The sequence below is a fragment of the Eurypyga helias genome, unplaced genomic scaffold, assembly GCF_000690775.1.
Source record: "Eurypyga helias isolate BGI_N326 unplaced genomic scaffold, ASM69077v1 scaffold26948, whole genome shotgun sequence".
NCBI classification, from domain to species: Eukaryota; Metazoa; Chordata; class Aves; order Eurypygiformes; family Eurypygidae; genus Eurypyga; species Eurypyga helias.
The window spans coordinates 1-1,360 of NW_010267955.1; the positions used below are offsets into that span (position 1 = coordinate 1).

The following is a 1,360-nucleotide window of genomic DNA, read 5'->3' on the forward strand; positions in this document are numbered from 1 at the left end:
CTCACCCCGAAGCGGCCGTATCCTCGCTCCGGCGGTGTCCTAGGAACAGCTCCGCGCTGGGGCTGGACCTCTCGCTGTGTCACGAGCCGGGGTCCGACTCTGCTACTCGTTGAAGATGGCGTTGAGCGGGGGCCCGGCCACGTGGTGGGGGTAGGACTCGTAGCTCATGTCTATGGGGATCTCGTAGCGGGGCACTGCGTTTTGGAAGTGGGAGGCGTGTCCATGGGCTCCAGCCAGGCTGACCGAGGGATAGTGGGCCATGAAGGTGTAGGATTTATCCAGGTCTGGAGACCCGTCTTGCTTCAAGGAGAAGTTCCCGCTGATGCTGAGGGGCGGCGTCAGGGGACCCTCGTAGGGGGGGGGGGTGCAGTCAGAGGGATGGTTCCCAAAGGAAGCATCCACCAAGCTCTTGAAGGTCGGCGGCTTTAAATGCAGCAGATGCGTTTCCATGGTGCCGTAGGGTGGGCTTGGGAGCCCCGGCGACTGGTAGCTGAAGGAGTGGCTGGATACGGCCGACTCGCACGCCGGGGACTTCTCCTCGTGCTTCTCCAGGAACAAGGTCTGGGGTCCCAGCTGCAGGCAGCCAGCGACCAGGTTGCTGGTGGGCTGGGACAAGCCCTTGCAGAGCATCTCCACAAAGCTCTTCCCTTCGGGAGTCTGCCCCGTCTCCAGCACCTCCGACAGAGCCCAGATGTAGTTCCTCGCAAGCCTCAGCGTCTCGATCTTGGAGAGTTTCTGCGTCTTGGAGTAGCAGGGCATCACCCTCCTCAGGTTGTCCAGAGCATCGTTCAGGCCGTGCATCCGCGTGCGCTCCCGGGCGTTGGCCTTGACCCTCCGGGCCCTAAACCGCTCCAGCCTCGCCTTGGTCATTTTCTTCTTCTTTGGTCCTCTCCTCTTCGGTTTTTCCCCGTCGTCCTCTTCCTCCTCCTCTTCCTCAATGCTGTCGTGCTCCTCGTTCAAGCCAGCCATCAATCCGAAAGGTCCCGGCCTGCCGTCCTCTTCCTTCAGCTCGTCTTTGGAGCTCAACGCTTCCTCCATCCAGGCTTGGGTGCTCACGAGCTCCGCCATCTCTCCGGGCTTGGCGTACGTCTTGGTCATCTCGGATCCCTGCAATGGGGGGACAAGGGGATGGTAACGAATTCCAGGCACTCAACGTGTTGAGGGCACGAGGAACTGAGCTCAAAACCTTCCTCCAGGGATATCAGCTGCTTTCTGCCCACTCACCGCACCCACGGAATCTCTTGATCCATCATCTACCTGTTTATCCAGCTACAGTCACCTCCAATTAATCTTTTTGGGACCACTGAAGCCTCTCCCTGGAGCCCAGCAGCTCTTTTCCAGGGTTCAGGGCTTCCAACAG

General features: G+C 60.1%; 1 protein-coding gene across 1 annotated transcript; it reads right to left on the reverse strand.

The window, feature by feature from the left end:
• Positions 1 to 102: 102 nt before the first annotated feature.
• Positions 103 to 1,115, reverse strand: NEUROD4 (neuronal differentiation 4). The gene has a single exon (XM_010157603.1). It carries the CDS (start codon positions 1,096 to 1,098, stop codon positions 103 to 105), a length of 996 nt encoding a protein of 331 aa, XP_010155905.1. The 5' UTR covers positions 1,099 to 1,115.
• Between the last annotated feature and the right edge of the window lie 245 nt (positions 1,116 to 1,360).

Coding starts and splice junctions, on each gene's coding strand:
- NEUROD4 (XM_010157603.1), bottom strand. CDS start 1,098: ATGACCAAGACGTACGCCAAGCCCGGAGAGATGGCGGAGCTCGTGAGC.